Here is a 19355-nt window from a genome sequence, read left to right on the forward strand (position 1 = left end):
TGTGTGTGTGTGTGTGGTCTCTGTGTGTTTATGTGTATGTGTAGTCTCTGTGTGTGTCTGTGTATGTATGTGTTTGTGTGTGTGGTCTCTGTGTGTGTCTGTGTGTGTATATGTGTGTATGTCTGTGTATGTGTGGTCTGTGTGTGTGTGTGTGGGTCTGTGTGTGTGTGGTCTGTGTTGTCTGTGTGTCTGTCTCTGTGTGTGTGTGTGTTGGGGAAAGGACAAGATAGAAGACCCAGAGCAGTCATGGCTCCCGCCTTCCTTCTTCCTTTGGGGATTAACATCTCAAGCGTAGGCCAGGCATCTATCATGGCAGGTGGCATAGAGGTAGCCCACCATGAGTACATGACACATAGAGAGAGCTGTGGCCTCTTTAAAAAAAAAACATATATTTTCTGTTTTACCTGTACACTATGTGTGTGCCTGGTGCCCGCAGAGATCAAAAGAGAGTGCCAGATCCGCCGGAACTGGAGTTACAGATGGTTGTGTGTTGCCATGTGGGTGCTGGGAGTGAAACCTGGGTCCTGTGGAAGAGCAGCCAGTGTTTCTGACCATGAGCCACCTCTGCAGCCCCACGCTGTCTCCCTCTAGATGCTGCTTTCTCTTTGAGCTGGGAGGAATGGCGTCTCAGTGGTGTGTTGCCAAGTCTTGAGTGCCTTTCTTATCCGTAGGCTCCCCTTCTGCCGCCTGCACCCCGTCACATGGGCACACTTTGCAGGGTCACAGAACACGGCGCTGTCCTGATGGTGCTGGCAAAACAAGATGTTTAGCGTTTGACAGAACCCAGCCACCTCTGCCTGCCACACAAATTATACGTCAAGGAAAAAGCTTGTGGGAGGGTGGAGGTGAAATGCAGGCTCAGAGCCTTTGCCTAGGTGGCCTGCTTGAATGTGGTCACCTTTTGGGGGCCAGGTATGCAGTACTGCTGATTAAACACCCTTACATATGGTGGGCAAGTGCTCCAACCCTGAGCCAGACCCGCCCCCCAGTCCTCTTTACACTTTTAATTTTGACATAAGGTCTCATTAAATTGTCCATACCTGCCTTGAACTCATTCTGTAGTTCAGACAGGCCCTGAACTAGGCGATGCCCCTGCCTCAGCCTCCCAGAATGGTGCAAACATTCCTTTCAAAATAAAAGTTGTGACGTGGAGTTGGATACATGGCTCAGTGGTTAAGAGCACATGCTGTTCTTTCAGAGGCTCAGAGCATTCATGTCAGCTAGCTCACAACCATTTCTAACTCCAGCTGCAGAGAGCTCTGATGCCCTCCTTCTGGCCTCTGTAAACACCTGCACGCACATTCACACACACACACACACACACACACACACACACACACACACACACACACACAACGTGTTAAAAACGGAGTGGAGTTGAGCAAACATAGTAAGTACATAATACATATTGACAATGCCACCTACAGCCAAGACCACGCAAAGAAGTTTATGGAAGCCTCCTGAGAAAACTGGCAGCAAGGTGTGGTTCTGAGATACGCTGACTTCCACCTGGGCTCTGGGCAGGAGAGAGCAGTGAGACCCAGCCAGGCACATGGGCTGTTTCCAAAGAGCCCAAGAGTGGGGATCCCAGCCACTCACAGAAAGATGTTAATGACTTGCCATTTGTGAGATTTGCTGTCAAAAACCAGAGAAGGCAAAGGCTATTCATTACCCTCACGCCCGCGCTTGCTGTTAAACATTTATAGACTTGGGGAGAGAAAAGAAGGGGGGCGGGAAGGAAATTGCCACCAGGATGGATTAAACCGGTGTAAACACTGTGATACTAGGCTCAGTGTGGCCAGTTGCTCCTCGGAGCTCCTGGGCAGTGTGTGTCTGTATGCGCACATGCGTGTGTGCATGTGTGTGTACGTGTGTGTGTGTGTGTGTCTGTGTCTGTGTGTTTCTTGAGACAAGATCCTACTCTGTAGAGCAGATTGTCTTTGGACAGTATTTCTCCTGCCTCAGCCTTCGAGCGCTAGGATTATAGGCACTACCATACTCCATGATGTGTGTCTGGGTTCTTCACAGTACCCTGAGCTGTGTTTTTGAGGCAGAGAGTTCTAATATGACCGGGATCTCTGTGCAGGACGGTTCCCGGTTTGGTCGGCTTGAAGGGAATGGGCTCTCAGAACATCGCTGAACATGGGTTTGATGCCAATTGGCCCATAGGTTAGACATCTGTACTGTGTGCTGTCTGCCAGGAAGGGGTGTGTGTAAGTGCACACACAGTGCCAGTTCAGGTTCGGATGTACCTTCACCCTGGCTGTGCACTGCATGAACTCCGGCCCTGCAGACCCAAGCTAGAGAAATCAAAGCCACGAAGGAATCAGACGTGCTTTTCCCCCTGCTCTAAGCGAGGCCACGGGGCCTGGAGTGGGTGGGGACTTTTCTTCTGCCACTAGCCAGTCAGTGGCAGAGCAGGGCTAGGTTCTGTTTCCCTCCGTGTCAGCAGAGTTTCATTGTCACGTGTTATGTTCCATGTCACCCCTGCCGCCTGCTCCACAGAAGCTAATTATGTTTGGGAAATTTAAGTTTGTTTTCTCCGCATAATACGGAAATCAAAAAGTTTCCTTTTTGCAGGGCTGGGGAGATGGCTCAGTAGGTAAGTGTGAGGACCCGAGTTCAGATCCCAGTACCCACATAAAAGAGTGGGGTATGGCCACACGCTCCTGCAACCTCAGTGCTGCTTGGTAGAAATAGGGGTATCACTAGGGCTTGGTGGCCACCAGTTGAGTTCAAAGTTCAGTGGGAGAACCTGTCTCAAAGGGAACAATGTGGAGGGTGACAGAGCAGGTCACCCGACGTCCTCCTCCGGCTTCTGCCTGTGCACACCCGCCACAGATGTGCCCCTCCCCACCCTATGTTCACCTTGCTCTTTCTTTGATACTGAATCTCAGTGGTCACTGCTGTTTGGTGCAGGAGGACTTTTCCTGGTCACTGTTGGGATGAGCCAGAACCTTCCCCAGCCCCAGAGCTGCAGACACTAACCTACCCCTTATCTCTCTCCCAGAGTTAGGAGTATCCACATAGGATGCAGTTTTGAGAATGGTGTTAAGGACTCTGGGATGCATCTGGGATTTTGATGGGTGCTACCTACTCAGTCACCCCTCCCTAGAGACGACATCCTCTGCCTCGTGGGTTGGGCGGTGACATTTTGGTGGAGTGCCGTCAGTGTCCCAGGTGGCTTTTATGGGGATGCCTTCCTCTCTGCCGAGGGCCCACCTTGTACCAGCTCCCATGAAGCAGAGGCTTGGTGTATTTCATGGCATCTCTGATTAGGAGACCAGCCGACTTGCTGGTCAGTAGCTGATGCCACAGTTACTTCCCCAGAACTGGGAGACATATGGGGTTAGAGTGGGCACTCTGGGAAGAGTGAGCTGTGGGAGAATAGGGACAGTGGCAGAGCCTGCAGGAATGGGTGGGTTTTAGTGCCACAGAGATGGGTGAATGGAGCAATTGAAGCAGAGGGATCAGAAAACTGCAGAGTCCTGAGGCCAGAAGGAAGCAGGTGCTCTCTTCCAAACCCTGGCTTGCCTGGAACCCCAACATAGGAGAGGTTAAGGGAAGACAGACAGACCCCAACCATGCTGGCCCAAGTGCTCATGTTATTAGTGGTGGGCAGCCCTTTGGGAGCACTCATCTGCAATGGGAGTACTCATCTGGAGTGGGAGTACTCATCTGGAATGGGAGTACCATCTGGGAATTCTTAGGTCAGTTCAGCTAAGTTAGAATACACTCCCTCTGTTGTGGCCCAGAAAAGGCCCAGAAATGCCAAGGGTCACCAGGGTGGCTACCCTAGCTCCCCAGAGCAGGAGACCCCACTCCTGGCTTGCGGGACCCTGGGAATGATTCTTTTATTTATTTGGTCACTTTGTAGACGTGTGGAGGCCTGTAAGTGCCAGGCGCAGTGGCGGGTGCCGGGCAAGCAATAGTAACCCACAGTGGATGTGGACCTGACCTCGGCAGAGCTTAGAGTCAAGAGAAGTACCAACTTCCATAAAGGGCCAGAGAGTAAATATTTTAAGATTTGTGGTTCATATAGACCCTGCCAAAACTCTCAGCTCTGCTGTTCCGGTGAAGAGGCAAGCCCTAGCTAGGCCCTATGCGAATAGACATGGTTGTTTTATCAGCAGACAAAATGTGGGCCCTTAGGGTGTGTTTTGCTTGGCCCTGGTTTAGCAGGACAGGCTCACTAAACACATATGTGTCCGACGCTATGGGAGCCAGCAGTGGGTGCGAAGGAGAAGTGGGAGAGAAGAGGCTGGAGACGATCTTTAGGAGGGCAGTCTATGGAGGTGCTGGCAGAGCAGCAGATACACAGAATAAGGGAAACATTCCTAGGAAGATCTTGAAGGGAGAGGAGACAGCTCTCTCAAGGACTCTGAGCGGCTAGTTCTGGAAAAGAGGTCAGTGGGGCTGGTGCTGAGCTGTTTGGGGGGCATTGGGCACAGGTGGAGTGATGAGACCAGCTGGTGACAGGGACAGACTGGCCCATGATGACCTCAGGCCCTATCTAAAGGGTCAGAGGAAACATTGAAGGGCAGTTTCTAGAGTGGACATTGGACAGAGGGGACTTGGTGAGACTAAGGTAGAAGAGGGGGCTTGGCTCAAGGTGGACGTGTGTTACCGGGAATACTGAGGTTGTGTGTTGGCAGGTCAGAGGTCAAGATTTGTTGGTGGCTGGGTTAGAAGGCATGAGAGTGGAGGAGCCAAGGCTGACCCCGCTACTGATGGAGAAGGGGGAGGCTTGGAGGAAGAGTCGGTGAGGAACGGTGGGGACTGCCGTCCCTTGGTGGCTCTGCAGAATTTCCTAGCGAGGAATGTAAGGGGTCAGGCTTGGACATCAAGGGGGGTGACTGGGCAACATGATCTGCTGTAATGGGCCCTTGAGATGGGACAGCAAAAACCCAAGATGGCCCCTGATGCTAAAGAGGTGTTTAGGTCACTCCATATTCCCTCCTATTAACAGTTTGGGGACCCTGTAACCGTGATCCTGACTTTTGGGGTTTAAGGGACTCCTCTGAAGGAATTGCGAGTCTGCAAATTCCATGTCTTTGGGGACTCCCCTTCCTGGGCCACATCTATAAAGGGATATGAAGGAGCAGGGAACCCTGGTTCCAGAAAGCCTCTCGCACTTGGGTGTGGACATCTTAGACAAACACAGACTCCATGGACCCTAGAGGCCCTGTTGCCTTCTGCATCATACATGTCTTGCCATATCATACATGTGACATGACGAGGTCATCGCAGCCCCGGTTCAGCTGCGGGTCTGTGCTGCTGTGAGCAAATTCACTTTAACAACATTCATTGTGCCTGTGTGCAGAGACACATTCATGCCGGTGTGCACGGTGTACATGGGTGTGCCCATACATATGTGTACATGCATATGGAGGCCAGATATTGATGTCTTCCTCAAATGGCCTCCTTATTTCTTATGACAGGGTCTCCCCTGGAACCTGTAATTTGTTGATTTGGCTGCACTACCGGGCCATTGAGCACTGGGGATCCCCATCTCTGCCTCTCTAGTGCTGGGGCTACAGAGGTGCACTGTCATGCCTGACTTATGTAGGGTCTAGAGAGCAGACTTGGGTTCTCATAGTCTCATGGCTGGCAGTTTGCAAGTGAATCAGCTTTCCAGCCCCTAAAATGCACTTCTGAGGGGTCTTACCGTGGATGCTGCTAGGTCAGTTTGTCTTCCATACTACAGCCAGCTACATAGCTGGTGTCACAGTGCTTGTCATTCTGGACTCTCCTGAGGGAATTTGGGACACAGAGGCTTCATTTTACTTGTGGCAAGTTCAGGGTTTGCCATGGTGGGGTAAAGACCAGCTAGTGACAGAAGACCATGCCCACCCGTGACTGTAACTCTGTACCCCAGTTCTGCTTTAGAGGCTTAAAGATCCCCCTCCCCCTTCTCTTTCCAGAAGAACAGAACGCACATAAGGCCATCAGCTCACCCTCCGGAATCGCATACCCGGATGATGTCCAGGACTATGGCCTCAAGCCAGTCAACCCCCTCGCCAGTTTCTCTGGCGAGCCCCCCGGCCGGTTTGGAGAGCCGGATAGGATAGGGTTCCAGAACTTTCTGAGTCCGGCCAAGCCACCAGGGGCTTCGGGCCCGAGCCCTCGGATCGAGATCACTCCATCCCACGAACTGATGCAGGCAGGGGGGGCCCTCCGTGGGAGAGATGCCGGCCTGCCCCCCGAGCAGCCGGCCCTGGCCCTGGCCGGCATGGCTGCCAGCCCGAGGTTCACACTGCCCGTGCCCGGCTTTGAGGCCTACCGCGAGCCGCTTTGCTTGAGCCCCGCTAGCAGCGGCTCCTCTGCCAGCTTCATTTCTGACACCTTCTCCCCCTACACCTCGCCCTGTGTCTCGCCCAATAACGCCGGGCCCGACGACCTGTGTCCCCAGTTTCAAAACATCCCTGCTCCTTATTCCCCCAGAACCTCTCCAATAATGTCACCTCGAACCAGCCTCGCCGAGGACAGCTGCCTGGGCCGACACTCGCCCGTGCCCCGTCCGGCATCCCGCTCTTCCTCACCCGGTGCCAAGCGGAGGCATTCGTGCGCAGAGGCCTTGGTTGCCCCTCTGCCCGCATCCTCACCCCAGCGCTCCCGGAGCCCCTCGCCACAGCCCTCGCCTCACGTGGCACCCCAGGACGACGGCATCCCCGCTGGGTACACCCCCACGGCTGGCTCTGGTGTTCTCATGGAAGCCCTCAACAGCCTGGCCACCGACTCGCCCTGCGGGATCCCCTCCAAGATATGGAAGACCAGTCCTGACCCGACTCCCGTGTCCACCGCCCCGTCCAAGGCGGGCCTGGCCCGTCACATCTACCCTGCCGTGGAGTTCCTGGGGCCATGTGAGCAGGAGGAAAGGAGGAATTCCGCTCCTGAGTCCATCCTGCTGGTACCACCCAGCTGGCCCAAGCAGCTGGTGCCAGCCATTCCCATCTGCAGGTGAGTGGGGCTTGGAGAGCAGTGTGTGCCCAAGTGCGCTCTAATTGTTGGCTTTCTTGATATCTACATGGAATTTAGTCACATGGGTGTCATTTAAATCCTGGCTTAGACACTTGCTGGCTGTAAATACCGAGAAGGACGTTAACTTCCCTAAGCTTCAGTTTGCCCATGGGTGTCTCTGCTACAGCAGGTGGTTGTGGGGTTTATTGTACTAAATGCTTGCTGGCTGTCCCCTAGGGCACATCATCTTCACTCAGTAAGTACTTATAAAGTCCCTACTGTGTGCTGGATTCCCTCATAGAGCAGTGTGGACCCCAGTATGGAACGCCCCTTCCTTATTCTCAGAGGAGCTGTGTGTGAGGACATCTGTGCTGCCTTTGCATTTTGCTCAGAGATGAGGAGCCCCAAAGAACAATAAATCACACAGGGCTCGATCCTCAAATAGCTTAAAAACCCCGCAGGCCAAAGCAATGAGTGTGGCTCACAGGGGAGAGATTTTGGGACGTGTGAGGACATGTGAGGACTGAACGTGTGTCCTGGCTCTGCCACCCGTTGCCTGTGTGTGTGTGTGTGAGCGTTGTGCTACCGTTGTGACAGACACTGAGCACATTTGGGAGACTGTTCCCAGAGCAGGCATCACTAATCAATCAGGATTCCCTGCCCCAACCCCATTTACTGAGCCCTTCTTTGGGACTTTGTTCATTTCCTGAGAGATGAGGAAAATAGCAGTGCCTACCTCAGAGTGACTGTTTTTTTTAAAAATATTTATTTATTATGTATACAATATTCTGTCTGTATGTATGCCTACAGGCCAGAAGAGAGCACCAGACCCCATTACAGATGGTTGTGAGCCACCATGTGGTTGCTGGGAATTGATCTCAGGACCTTTGGAAGAGCAGGCAATGCTCTTAACCTCTGAGCCATCTCTCCAGCCCCCAGAGTGACTGTTTTTAAGAATTAGGTAAAATGACATACTTCAGTGTCCTGGCTTAGAGCCGTTCAGAGTGAGCGCTCCGAAGAGGGACGGCTGCTGCCCTCAGACACCCTGACAAAGGCAACTTAAGGGCCTACTCTGGCCCACAGGTTGAAAGTGCTGCCCATTGTGGTGGGAAAGTGAAAGTGGGAGGAGCTTGAAGCGGCTGATCAGGACACAAAAAACTAGTCAGGAAGCAGAGAGAGACAGATGTTTGTGTTCAACGTGCTTTTTCATTTTTATACAGTTCAGGATCCCAGCCTAGGGAGTGGTGCCTCTCACAGTGGGTGAATCTTCCCACCTTAATCTCATCATGATCACCTGGGCACACCTAGTGGCCTCTCTCTCAGGGGATTCCAGAGCTCAAGTTGACCCTTGAGTTTTCACAGGGAACCTTTAGAAAGGGCTTCTCTGCTGATGAGGGGACCTTTAGCTTTGACGGACTTCTCTGCTGATGAGGAGATCTTTAGGACGGACTTCTTTGCTGACAGGCATGTGCCAGGAGATTAATCTCATGGAGTGGCGCTGGTGACATCACTAACCTCCAATGTCCGAGGAGGCCTGCTGTGTGCCCGCAGAACTCTGTGTAGCATCCCATTTCCTCCTCGTGTGAACCTGGCTTGGTGTTATTTGGCATTTTAAAAAGTGTTCATTTGGATGCTGAGGAGAAAGAGGTGACTGAGGGGGACATGTGCTGTCCTTTTCTCTCTGCCCTCTGACAGCTGAAGCACAGGTGGCCCTAGCTGTCACCATCACCCCTGTGCTACCCACACAGTACTTGGTTTAGCAAACGGAAACTTCCCTGATAAAGCATTGCGTTGAATTGAGTGGGTGAAACCTGGCTGTGCTTGTCAGCGCCTCACAGGCTGCCCTGAGCGGGAAAGAGTAGGCTTGATGGGTGGATGGTCTCTGCTCTGAGTGCAAATCAGGGTGTGCCACAGGAACCCATGCGTATGCCATTTCAGAGAATCTTTGAATGTGTCAGTCTTTGAAATGAAACTGTGTGAAATGAAACTGCCCACCTGCCCACTTATTCACCCATCCTTCCATCTCTCCACCTATCTCTCCATCCATCTCATCATCCATCCATCCACCCACTTACCCACCCACCCATCCATCTCTCCATCCACCCACCCATTCACCAACCTATCCATCCATCCCTCTACCCATCCATCCATCAATCTCATCATCCATCCACCCATCCATTCACCGACCTCTCCGTCCATCCATCCATCCACCATCCATCCATCCACAAACCTATCCATCCATCCATCCATCCATCCACCCATCCACCAACCTCTCCATCCATCCATCCATCCATCCATCCATCCATCCATCCACCCATCCACCAACCTCTCCATCCATCCATCCATCCATCCATCCATCCATCCATCCATCCACCAACATCTCCATCCATCCATCCACCAACCTTTCCATCCATCCATCCATCCATCCATCCATCCATCCATCCACCAACCTCTCCATCCATCCATCCACCAACCTTTCCATCCATCCATCCATCCATCCATCCATCCACCCACCAACCCATCCATCCATCCATCCATCCACCAACCTCTCCATCCATTCATCCACCAACTTCTCCATCCATCCATCCATCCATCCATCCACCATTCATCCATCCATCCATCCGTCCGTCCGTCCGTCCGTCCGTCCACCAACCTCTCCATCCATCCATCCATCCACCAACCTCTCCATCCTTCCATCCATCATCCATCCATCCTTCCATCTGTCTACCCACCCATCCATCCATCTCATCATCCATCCATCCATCCACCCATCCATCCATCCACCGACCTATTCATCCAGCCAGCCAGCCACCCAGGCATCTATCTCATCTACCCATTTATTATTTTCTGAGATCCTACCCAATGTCAGGCTGGCTCTAAGTCACTCCATGGAGACTTTCTCAGACACATTTAGAAGTAAGTGGGTAAGACAAGAGCAGTATGGAGATGTGAGCACATCCTAGGCTTGGAGTCAGGGACTTGAGGCAGAGCCCAATCTGTGTCTCACTCTGTGATCTTAGGTAACATTTTATGTTTTCTGAGGCACAGAAGGATGGTTTTGGGCAGAATTTCAAGACCTTGGTTGACGCTTTAACAGCATAATTCTAAGCCATGTCAAGTAGCTGTTGTATATACTGGGCAGTGTTGAGACTCCAGGAAAATGAAAATTAAGGCTCGCTCCCAAGTTTGGTCTCTGTATGTGACACCATAGCCAAATCAGAGTCCATAGAAAATGATGTGTATGTGTGTGATATGTGCATGTATGTGTGCTTTGGTGTACATGTATAGTACATATATGTGTGTATGTGTATGGTATGTGTTTCTGCACATGAGATATATATATATATGTATATATATAATGTCTATATGTGCCCCATGTACAGGTGGTGTGCATGTATGTATGAGCATGCTGTGTGTCCATGTACATGTCCATGTCCATGCATGTTTGGTGGTGTGTGTATGTACATGTGTACATATGTATATGTGTGGTATGTGTCTGTGCATGTGTGTGGTGTGGGTGTCTATGTGCATGTGCATTGTGTACATGTCCATGTGTGTGTGGTGTGTGTATGTGAGTATGTACCTGTGTGTATAAGGATACGTGTGGTATGTATATATGTATATCCCTGTATATGTGTATGGTACATGTACATGTGTATATGCATGTGCATATACATATGTGTACATGCAGGTATAAGTATGTGTATGGTGTGTATGCCTATACACGCGTGTGCATTTTTCAAGGAAAACCATTAGTGCTAGTTGTCACTGACTACTCTGATACTATGATCCTCATAGGATTTTAGTATGCCTACTTCACAGTTGAGGAAAACTGAGGTCTAGGGAGTTACAGGTATCTGCTCAAAGTCACGGGAGTAGGTGTTGGGGCTGGAATTTGAACTTGGGTATGGAACCCTAGTCATGATATTGATTGTCCCTTTTCACTTCACATTGGGTTCACATGGTTTGGTTCATGCATACCCAAGCTAGATTCCTCTCCTGGCTTCTAGAACCCATTGCTCAATGACTCATCAATTAGTGATTGTGAGTGGACCTGAATTCACTCCCAAATGCACTGCTACAAGATAATCAAATATAGAAACTCTCACTATCTGCTGGTCTCTTTGCCACTTGACTGTAGCAGACTGTGCCTAAGAGAGAAGTACTTAAGCCTGTGATGAAGCAGTGGCATGCCCTTTGGAAAAGGAAGTGTTCTGGCAGAGAGATGTTTTGAGAGCTTAATGTTGGGTTTTCCATGCTTCCTAGAGGAGAAGCCATAACAGTCATTGGAAACATGCAGGAACCAACACAAATTGAAGTTAGCTTCATCCCCCAGGAAGCCAGCTACGCTGTCTTCATTAGATGAGAACGAGAGTAAGCAGAGGTCCTCTGGCTTGTGAAGTCCTCCTCATCGCGATTAAGCAATTTCTGGCCCTCAACATTTTATTCTTCCACTCCTGGGCACAGTTTCCAGAAAGGGGGCCATTTATATTTAGTGTACAGATGGACTGAGTTGATTGTACCTTCTCGTGACCCAGTCTGTTCTCCCCACAGCATCCCTGTGACTGCATCCCTTCCTCCACTAGAGTGGCCACTCTCCAGTCAGTCAGGCTCCTATGAGCTGCGGATCGAGGTCCAGCCCAAGCCCCATCACCGGGCCCACTATGAGACGGAGGGCAGCCGTGGTGCTGTCAAAGCCCCGACAGGAGGCCACCCTGTGGTGCAGGTATGGACTCAAATTCTCTTACTTCTGTGCCCTACACTTGTCACCAGGAGACATCACTTTGCCTTGCTGCTGTTTGTGAGGCCACGGACATCTCATTTCCTTACTCCTCGGAGGGAAAAAGATCTGTGATGTTGTGAGTGTCGAGAGCCCACTGGAGAATTGCAGTCTGAGGCAGGGAGGCCTCCAGAGCAGGGTGAGGAAACGTGATGTGATGTCCATCTGGAAGGTGGTCCTTCCTTTTCTTTCTGATGGAGAGATTGCTAGGATTTGGCAGAGCTGTTAGAACTACGAGTATTTCTGCTTGCTTTTTCCTCATCAACATTCTTTATTTCTGTGACTTGTAGATAAACCAGAGATTTGTTCAGGGACAGAAGTGTGATATTTCCCCCTCTCCAAAGTAGTCGAATCGAAATATTCTTCAAATTGTACAATCTGGTTAACAAGGAAGTATCAGGTGTCTAGGTTCTGGCTGGTAAACCCACACAGTTCAGTTAACCAGAATTTAAGTTACTGAAACTGTTTATTTGTATCTGTCTTATAGGAGCGCTACTGTGTGGTAGAGACCTGGACAGGGTATTCATTAGCACCCTTGAGGGGAGAGGATTCTTGAAAATGCAGATTTTTGCTAAGCTTGGTTGTTCAGGAGGCAGAGGCAAGTGGATCTCCAGTCTGTAGAGGCAGACCTTGTATTTTTTTTTTTAAGACGAAACTTCCTTAGAAATTAGAAAACAGGAGTAGAGACCAGACAAACAAAACCCCCAAATACTAAAGTTCTCCCCAAGTGCCCTGGGTGTGTTCCCCTAGTTCGGGACTCCTGGCTGATCAAAGCCCTTGATACACAGATAGGACAAAGCCACAATGGAACCCATTGTTCTGTACGACTAATCTATTACATGCCAAGAAGAAAAGGGGGAAAAAAGAAAGAAAAACCCCAGCACAGCCTGTGCTCTGACCTGGCAGACCTAGGGTCAGTGTCTTCCTGTCCCAGACCCTTAGCCTCACCTCCCCTTATAGCTTGTGTTGTTACTTCTGCTCTGACATGGCGCCAATACAGACTGGTGCAGACTGGGTTCTGTCACCTGCCTCTAAAGGTGGTCAGCCCAAGTCCTGGCTGAACATGTGTTGTGACTGCACAGCTGGCTGGTTCGGGGGCCTCTGTTGTGTCTCACTGCCTGGGGTCCACTCTGGGCAGTCTGCTTCTGGTGGACCCGGGTAAGCCCTGGCTTTGGACCCTAAGTGGCTGGGGGAGTACTGAGGATGCCCCACTCCCTTCTTCCTCTCAAGGTTTGCTCCGCTGGGTGAGCGGGAGAGCTAAGTTGCCATATTCCACTTGCGGCCTCTTACGATCCTGGCTGTCGCCATCACAGTCACCCCTGTGTTTGCACAGCCCTTGACCAAGGCCTTGAGGTTCACGAGAGACTGCCTTCTCTCTGACATCTCTCCTACGGATTCCAGCTGCAGCAGCCAGGGAGGCTAAAAGTCTGTCCTAAATCGGCTGGGGGTGGGGGTGGGGGTTCCATCCGCTGGCGCGCCTCTGAATCCGGGAAGAGCAAGGAGTCCTGTGCTTCTTTTGTGAGGGAAGACTGTGTAAGACAGGAGTGACTGCGGAGGGGGCAGAGGTCAATGGAGTTCTCTGAGGGAAGGGGCTGGGGCTGAGGACACAGGACACTGGGGGTTGGGGACAGCTAGTGCCCAGGAGCCCAGGAGGAAGGGCCCTTGAGAGGGACAGAGAGGCTGGTGCAGCTGGAACACAAGGGGCCAGGGCAGGCAGGGCCCAGGCCGTAGTGGGAGGGGTTAGGGGTGGGGGTGGGCAGGAAGAAGACAGAAAACTCAGGTTCTCACTGCCTCTGTGGAGCAGGAGCTGAGAGGAAGAAGGGAGCTGGGAGACCCCTTCAAAGGGCTCTGTGCATGTTGGCACATGTACTGGTCACTTAATGTATGTTTACTGAGCATCTGCTACGGGTCAGGCAAGGTTCTGGGTTCTGAGTTTGACAGAAACACAGCAACACTTGACACAAAGATGGACGATTTGGAAACACCATGCAGGAGACCCCATTCCATCTGTGTCAGGGTGAGGTCTCAAAACCTGGGCAAGGTCGTTGCTGTTTAGTTGCTTCAACGACTTGCTTGTCACCCGCATGTCTGTGGCTGGCTCAGCCTGACTTCCCACTCCCAGAGAAAGCAGTGCCCATGCCCCTGGCTACACTCTCTCCTCACGGCAACACCTACTGTGACGTCAGTCAGCTCTGATCCTCTTGCCAGCTCACTGGAGCCCAAGTCCTACTCCCCTGAAGATTCTGGCTGACTCTGGCCGGAGAATCATGCCACCACTGAGTTCGGTTGGCTGAGGCTTGTGGCCGGGAGGCCATGTGAGAAGCTGGGTTCAGCTTGGCCTCAGAAATAGGAGCAGATATGATAGTGGTTGAGATCAAGGGAGAGACAGAGGAAACCTCTCTGCTCTTCCGGGATCACAGAGGCCTGTACTCCAGCTCTCAACGGGGCTTTTACACCACTCATTCAGGGCTGGGCCATGGAAAGTTCCAGAAAGGGAGGGGGCTGGATATTGAGTCCAGAGGAAGCTTGCCATTCTGCACCCAAAGTTCACATACTTCTTCTGGCCCTGAGCCTCTGAAAGCCCAACGTGAGCTTACAGAGGCTGGAGTCTGTTCATTTTCTTCAAAAGATACTAGGTGGATTGATTATTCTTTAAAACTTCATTGATTGGACTGTGCTCACTATAAAGTGAAGTGTGGGACACCCCGGGTTTTACCATGGGAAGCAGATTTTGGTTGGGAGTCTTTGTGGCTGGGGAGGTGGCTCCTTCGGTGGGGTCGCTCACTTTGCAGGCAGGAAGCCCGGGGCTCCAGCCTCAGCACGGCGTAAATGGGCGTGGTGGGGCACACCTGCAACCCTACCACATCTGGATACAGATTCAAGGATTCTGGAGAACGCACGGGGCCCTCTCAGAACTTTGCCATCTAACCCTGGCTGTCCCCTCGTCTCAGTTTTGTGGGCTAAGAGTAATTCCCAAGCCCCTGTCTAGGTGGCTCCTCCTGTCAGGCTGTTGGATTTTTGCCTTTCTGTCACTCACTCTGAATCCCTACAGGAGAGGGGAGAAAAGCCAGCTGGGTTCCCCTTCCTGGTGAGGCTGGGACACAGCGCCCCTCACACAGTCCTCTGTGTGGTCGCCTGTGATAAATTTGTGAGCTCAGGACTCCCAGCTTCCTTTTTAGATGTGTGACAGAAAGTGGGTCTTGCTGATGGTCATTTGTCGGGGTAGAATTGGTGTGTTAGCATCTGCGGAGGCTTCTGGGACCCTGGGTGTGGGGGTAGGGGTTCAGCTGCGTGGGAGAGAGGAGTGGATGGGCTCCCCTGACTGAGACTCCAGAAGAGGTAGAGCCTGGGGATGGGTTGCCTGAGGTGGCTGGGGACTATTTGTTCATAAGCTTCTTAATCTCTGTCCCCACAGAGATGACCCAAATGGCAGACCCAATAAAAAGAAGTGAGGGCTGGTGAGATGGCTCGGCAGGGGCTTGCAGCTAAGCCTGACAGCTAAACTCTGACCCCCACATGCTTCCCATGGCACTTCTTCCTGGTTGGGCTAACTAGCTGAGATCCTTGTTTGCCATCCGACTGTGTAAGGTGATGTCATCCTGTCTGTCCATGCAGACTCCTCTTCATTTTCTGTGTATGTGGGAGGCAGCGTGTATGAGACTTTTATCAGAAGGGTGGGGGCGAGGTGGGGTGGGGCAGCTTGCGAATGCCGAGTCCCTGTGAGACGCCACCCCTGTATCCTGCCTCTGTCCTCTCCTCGGTACCGGACCCCTTGTGTGGCATTAGTAGTTTAGTCAAAACTTTATAGATTGCACAGCCAAGGGCTTCCGTGGGCTGCCTGTGGCTGTGTGACCTGCCTGGGGACTGCTGTGGTTGTAGTGACCTCAGCATGACACATCTAAGGTGAACAGAAGAGAGAGAGACAGCAGGGTCCAGCTGCAGATACTGCAGTGATGGAGCCATGGCGTGGGCTGAGCTTCCTCCCCGCTCCAAAAGAAAATACTCAGGGAGGAGGGTCGTGCCTTGTGTCTCTTTTAGAAGACAATGTCCCTGTGAGACATTTCTTTCACATCTAGGCAGAGCATAGAGGCCCCCAGCATGTTAGAGAAGCCATTGCTTCCCAAAGGGAGGAAGTAGGAAGCGAGGGTCTCAGGCTCTCAGTGAGCACATGTGCTGTCCCAGGAGTGACACTGTGAGCTCTCCTCAGTGACCTATTTAGTCTGCGGTGACACCCTGGAGCATAGGTGGTAGGGTTACTATACTCATTTTACAGGCAACAAAACTGGGCCACGGCACTCAGGCAACCGGCCTGATGTCAGCCAGGCTCTGGTGATGGCTGGATGTGGGCATGCGTGGTCAGAAACCTAGGGCTGTGGGGTTAACTGGGAGGAGAAAGGGGACAGGGTGTGTAGGCCAAGGGTTCTGCCTCTGCTGGCTCTGGGGTGCTGGGTGTAATTTATGGGGGACTTCATCTTTTAGACTTGTCAGGAGCTGTCAGGACATGTGGCTGGTGTGCGGCTCAGTGTTAGAGTGCGTGCCTGGAGGACGGGAGGCCCTTAGCTTGGTTCTCAGTAGCGTGCCCACACACATACACACACACATGCATGCACATACACACAAGATGGGTGAAGGCTGGAAGATAGCTCGTTGGTAAAGTGTTTGCCACCTAAGCGTGAAGGCCTGAATTGGATCTCCAGTGCCTACAGGAAACAGGGTGGTTGTGCATGTTTGTGACCTTAGTTCCCCGGGCTGGGCAGAGACAGGAAGGTCCCCGAGGCTTGCTGGACAGATAGATTAGTGGAATCAGTGAGCCTCGGATTTGGTGAGACAGGGCTAGGACACAGCTCGGCCTTTCTGAGTGCTGCTTGGCCCCCTGTGTCTGGCTGTTCTGGCGGCACAGAGGATCAGATTCTACCCTTACCAGGACGAGGAGACTCAGTCCCAGCTTGTAGGAAGCCCTGGGAAATGAAGGGAACTTAAAACCCAGGGTGAGAAGTCCCAGAACCTGGCCTTGGCTTTGACTTGGCCGTTGTCATCAGCCTGCTCACCTGTCACCCACGTGGTGCCTGTTAGTCTCCTCACCTGTCAGTCATCCACGTGGTACCTGTCAACCACCCGCGTGGTGCCTGTTAGTCTCCTCACCTGTCGTTCACATGGTACCTGGCAGTTGTATCACCTGTCACCCACGTGGTGCCTGCTGCTCCCAGGTGACTGTGAAATGACCCCGTCACAGAAAAGAAACATGGAGTGGCATCTGGTTGCTTGTGTGAGCTCCAGTTGGGAGAGGGGCTGACATGAGTGAACTGAACAGATTTCTAGAAGGTTCTCCTACAGCAGCTTGCAGGGGTGCTCTGTTGGCTGTGGTAGTGGGCATTGTACCAGAAGTTGGGTGTCAGGCTCTGCCATTGCCTCTGTCATCCCTATGCGGGGTCTCTGGGGAGCCTGTGGGAAAGGAGCCTCTGGTTAAGTAGCTCTTCAAAGAGAGTGACCACTGGCTCGGTGGTAAGAAAGAACACATTCTGGCCGGGCGGTGGTGGCGCACGCCTTTAATCCCAGCACTTGGGAGGCAGAGGCAGGCGGATCTCTGTGAGTTCGAGACCAGCCTGGTCTACAAGAGCTAGTTCCAGGATAGGCTCCAAAACCATAGAGAAACCCTGTCTCGAAAAGCCAAAAAAAAAAAAAAAGAAAGAACACATTCTGCAGACACAAAGACCTGAGTTCAAATCCCCAGTGGCTGTGTAAGAAGCTGGGGATAGCTGCTCTTGCCTGCAGCTTGAGTGTAGGGCAACAGGGACAGAAGGATCCTGGGAGCTTGCTGTCCAGCCAGTCCAGCCAAATCAGTGAACTCCCCATTCAGTGAGGAGCTGTCTCAAGACAACAAGGTAGACTGTGTGGAGGGAAATGACTGATACCCTGCTGTGGAGTGTATACCCATGCACTCAGGGGCGTGGAGCATGCACGCACACACACACACACACAAGCACCCACATACACATGTGCACGCACACATACACACACCACACATATGCACACATGCACATATGTAAGCACACACCACACATATGCACACGTGTGCATATGTAAGCACACACATCTGCACACACACATACATATACCACACATATGCACACATGTGCATATGTAAGCACGCACATCTGCACACACACATACACCACACATATGCACACATACACATATGTCACACATCTGCACACACACATACACACACCACACATATGCACACATGCGTATATGTAAGCACGCACATCTGCACACACATATATACACACACCACACATATGCACACATATCTGTACACACACACACACACACACAGGATGTTTGCACTGAAAATCTAGCTCCCTGTCCTCGTCTGGCCTTTGCCAGCCTTCAAATGCTCTGTGGGTTTAGTGGGTGTGGGGTTGAGGCCCGGGCTGAACAGGCGGCATTTTCTAATGGTGTCTTGAATGAGGCTCCCAGCTGACCTGGGTAGTACCAGCTCTGTCAACAACTCTCACTAACTGGACAGTGGAGGTTGGGTGGGTCAGTGGGAGTGATGGCTTCTCGAGGGTTCCAGGACAATCATGGATGTCAGAATGTCACAAATGGAGTCCCTGTCAGAGCCTAGCAGGCTTCCATGTGTGTATTGGCTCAGGCAGGATTTGTCATCTCCTCTTTATTACTGAGGAAATCAGTAGAGCTTGGAGGGACTTCCCCATGGAGTGCCTTATCGGGAACAGCGTGCTGGGCCAGGGCCTCACCCCGGCTGGTGGCACCCTGTCCGCACCACACCCTAGCCCAGCAGCTGTCATACAGATGAGGATGCCGGAGCTCTCGGGAGTCTGCTCTCTCTGATGATGCTGGTCTCCTTGGGGTGATGCTAACAGTGTCCTCACAGGGTCCTTGCAGAGACTGAATGATAACACAGCACGATACAGGCGCATGTGAAGTGGCTCCAGATACCTTGCTGTGCCCCCCACTTTCCCTTCATGGCATCCTGTGAGGACAAAGCTACCAGTGCTGGGGCTCACGTGGACGTTGCCCTACACTGTACACGTGATTCAGAGGTAACACAGTGAGGCCTGTACTAAGGTTGTGCTCTGTGGTGTGGTGACACTGCTGTCACCGTTCCAGGCCCAGATAACAACCCAGCCTCAGGGAGTCAGGGGACATGCAGCCTCAACTTAAGGGTGTTGAATTTGGAATCTTGCCTGTGGGGAACCTTGGCTCTTGGTGATCCCCACACCCACTGTGTAGGTTAGGAGGGGATTGTGAGCGTATATACATGGGCATAAACATACACAGAAGTGGTATGATTTATATGTAACCATACATATGCATGGACCTGTACCTGCATAGATGTGTGTACACACATGTGAATGTATTCTTTATAACCATGTACATATGTGTGCATGCATATGTTCCTTACCCCGCCCCCCACCCCGCTTTGTTGGTGTGGAGCTTGAACCCGGGGCCTTCCATGTGGTTAGCGGGTGCAGTGTCACTGGTCTCTGTCCCCAGACCTCATTTTTTCTTGTCGTACACAGGGAAACACGAAGGACTACAGGCACCCATCCTAACTGGTGGGTGCTACTGACGGCTGTCTTCTAGTTGC

At 51.9% G+C, this 19355-nt stretch overlaps 1 protein-coding gene across 3 annotated transcripts in view; it reads left to right on the plus strand.

Moving 5' to 3' along the window:
- Positions 1–19355, plus strand: part of Nfatc2 (nuclear factor of activated T cells 2) — a 110979-nt gene that overhangs the window by 14493 nt on the left and 77131 nt on the right. For all 3 annotated transcript variants that reach the window (XR_009057749.1, XM_057781459.1, XM_057781458.1), the window contains exons 2-3: positions 5925–6960; positions 11515–11686. Coding sequence is in view for 2 of the 3 variants with exons in the window: in XM_057781459.1 (XP_057637442.1) it covers positions 5925–6960; positions 11515–11686 (1208 nt within the window). In the remaining variant the exon portion in view is untranslated. The remainder of the gene's footprint in view (positions 1–5924; positions 6961–11514; positions 11687–19355) is intronic.

This window comes from Chionomys nivalis, chromosome 9 (assembly GCF_950005125.1).
Source record: "Chionomys nivalis chromosome 9, mChiNiv1.1, whole genome shotgun sequence".
In the NCBI taxonomy this organism is placed as follows: Eukaryota; Metazoa; Chordata; class Mammalia; order Rodentia; family Cricetidae; genus Chionomys; species Chionomys nivalis.